The sequence below is a fragment of the Glossina fuscipes genome, unplaced genomic scaffold (assembly GCF_014805625.2).
Source record: "Glossina fuscipes isolate IAEA_lab_2018 unplaced genomic scaffold, Yale_Gfus_2 83333, whole genome shotgun sequence".
Classification (NCBI taxonomy): Eukaryota; Metazoa; Arthropoda; class Insecta; order Diptera; family Glossinidae; genus Glossina; species Glossina fuscipes.
The window spans coordinates 1-1,068 of record NW_024004760.1 but is presented as its reverse complement, the minus strand read 5'-3'; the positions used below and the strand labels follow the sequence as shown (position 1 = coordinate 1,068).

The following is a 1,068-nucleotide window of genomic DNA, read 5'->3' as shown; positions in this document are numbered from 1 at the left end:
TAAAACAGTTGGGATTTGCCTATTTTCCTCTGTTCTATATGGCGGGGTGCAGCAGTAGACTGAGATGTTAAGATTAGGTTCGAGCACACGTGTAATGAAAATGGAATCAAGTACTTTTCCATTATTGACATCTATCTGAAAAAGTCCGCCAAAGTTAAGCGCCGTTGAATGTATTTAGCGCGTAACGCGCGTCCTGTACGTTTTAGAGTAACACTATAGCCGACCACGGACTGCTATTAAATACCACCCCCCCCATAGTTATTTATATAAAGACCTCTCAAAATAAGGCGTTGTATGGGAAGTGGTCGAAAAAGCTATTTAACTGTTCCGTATTTCACATCCCAAAATATGACCGAATAACTTTGAAATGCCTTTCTTTCTTTCTTTTTTTATTTTCCATTCTATTCTAAATACATTTAATTCGAAATACAAAGCTTAAAATCTAGAATTTAAACCCAACCCAATCTGTTTATTAGTTTGACCATCAAACGGACCGCCAAAATGTTTTGAAACTCCTCCCGTCAAATCCAAAGTGGTTGCCCGACTCGGCGATGACCATAAGTTAGCTTTACCAGTTAAGCCAAGAGTATTCATATCGAGCTGAGGTATACGGGAAGCAGTTAGCGAGGCGCCATGACCGTTCACATGATCGTAACCTAAGCCTCCACCAACACGATCGAATTTAAAACCATTATCCAAATGGGTGCGACTGTGAAAAGCATTCGCATCTAATTTGTGAGTTTTGTCGTTGAAGAGGTTGGCATGAGCACTTGATGTCAAAGAGGAACCAAAATTATCTGTTCTCGAATGTTGCAAGGAGAGACCATGACCATCTCTATAATAAAAATATTAATAACATTAAGGTTGAGTTTATAATAAGCCTAACTACTATTACTTATTGGCTCCCAAGAAAGCTCCTCTAGTTGCTGGACCTCCATCAGTATTACCAGCTGCGAATACACCGCCAACCAGATTGGCATTAGGGTCGCCAATAGTTTTACTTAATCGAGCAGTTACATCTAGACCACCGTTCGGGTTGGATGATACTGTGCCGCCAAATTGTCCTTT

General features: G+C 40.3%; 1 protein-coding gene across 1 annotated transcript; it reads right to left on the bottom strand.

Annotated features, from left to right (window-relative positions):
• Positions 1–413: 413 nt before the first annotated feature.
• Positions 414–1,065, bottom strand: LOC119644064 (attacin-A; the record flags this gene model as incomplete). The annotated part of the gene is made up of 2 exons (XM_038043589.1): positions 414–835; positions 896–1,065. Coding segments are annotated over 2 exons (570 nt in total), but the record flags the coding sequence as incomplete, so codon positions are not given.
• Positions 1,066–1,068: the final 3 nt, after the last annotated feature.